At 32.0% G+C, this 1,200-nt stretch overlaps 1 protein-coding gene across 3 annotated transcripts in view; it reads right to left on the reverse strand.

The window, feature by feature from the left end:
• Positions 1–782: 782 nt before the first annotated feature.
• The window catches only part of LOC106468172 (asparagine--tRNA ligase, cytoplasmic-like), an 11,664-nt gene continuing 11,246 nt past the window's right edge, over positions 783–1,200 (reverse strand). For all 3 annotated transcript variants that reach the window (XM_022396472.1, XM_013928584.2, XM_013928583.2), the window contains exon 12: positions 783–959. In XM_022396472.1, the coding sequence (XP_022252180.1) occupies positions 834–959 (126 nt within the window). In that variant the 3' untranslated portion in view covers positions 783–833. The remainder of the gene's footprint in view (positions 960–1,200) is intronic.

Raw genomic sequence — 1,200 nt, forward strand, 5'->3', positions numbered from 1 at the left:
CTATTTTATGAATGTACATCAATGAGTTTGGTATGAAGTTGTAGATTATAATTCAAATTATGATATTATACATTTGTTAATTTCTTCATTTAAAATAAAAACCTAATTATTGATTTTTGTGTTACGATGAATGCAGCACTGGTTCAGATTAGATGTTTATAATGTCCAAATACAAAAACACACCTATTCTTTTAGTTTGTTGACTTACACTATAAAAGCAGATCCCCATATTTGTTTTGGCATGCACATTTAAATGGGTTATGTGTACACAAATGCACAGATAATCTGTCTTGGTTTAAAAACAAATTAAATAAAAACATAGCTGGTTATGTGTACACAAACCCACAGATAATATGTCTTGGTTTAAAAACAAATTAAATAAAAACATAGCTGGTTATGTGTACACAAACCCACAGATAATATGTCTTGGTTTAAAGACAAGTTAAATAAAAACATAGCTGGTTATGTGTACATAAACCCACAGATAATATGTCTTGGTTTAAAGACAAATTAAATAACAAACATAGCTGGTTATGTGTACATAAACCCACAGATAATCTGTCTTGGTTTAAAGACAAATTAAATAAATACATAGCTTGATTCATAGTTTTTATTTTGTGCTGTTTCAGGCCATACCTTATAGATGTTTGAGCTTCAATTGAATAGCAATATCATTAATGTTTCATCATCCATTAGTTGAATCTACTTCACACAAGGGCCTTATGATCCATACAGTGTATCTCATTGCCATATTGTTAAGTAGGTGCATGTGTTTTCAAACACCACTGTTGTTACACGTTAGTCTGAGGAAAAAAATACATTTTTAAAATGACTTACTCAGCTACGTGTCGACGTGTACGAGATACCTCTGCCCTGTAAGACTGTGCGATACAAAACACATCACCTAATGATGGAATGACAGTTTCCAGGTAAAGCTGCGACGACTGTGTCAGATAAGCCTGAAAAATATGAGGAAAGTATTTACCTAGGCTTAATCTGAAAATACAAAAATTTGGTTAAAACAGGCATTGATGGACATTTGACAAACAAACTGAACACAAGTTTGGTCAACATTTTGACCATACAATCTTCATCCTAATTAGATTTTAAAAGAACACATCCCAATGACGAGCATTTGACAAACAAACTGAACACGAGTGTGGTCAACATTTTGCCCATACAATCTTCATCCTAATTAGA

The sequence above is a fragment of the Limulus polyphemus genome, unplaced genomic scaffold, assembly GCF_000517525.1.
Source record: "Limulus polyphemus unplaced genomic scaffold, Limulus_polyphemus-2.1.2 Scaffold2900, whole genome shotgun sequence".
NCBI lineage: Eukaryota > Metazoa > Arthropoda > Merostomata > Xiphosura > Limulidae > Limulus > Limulus polyphemus.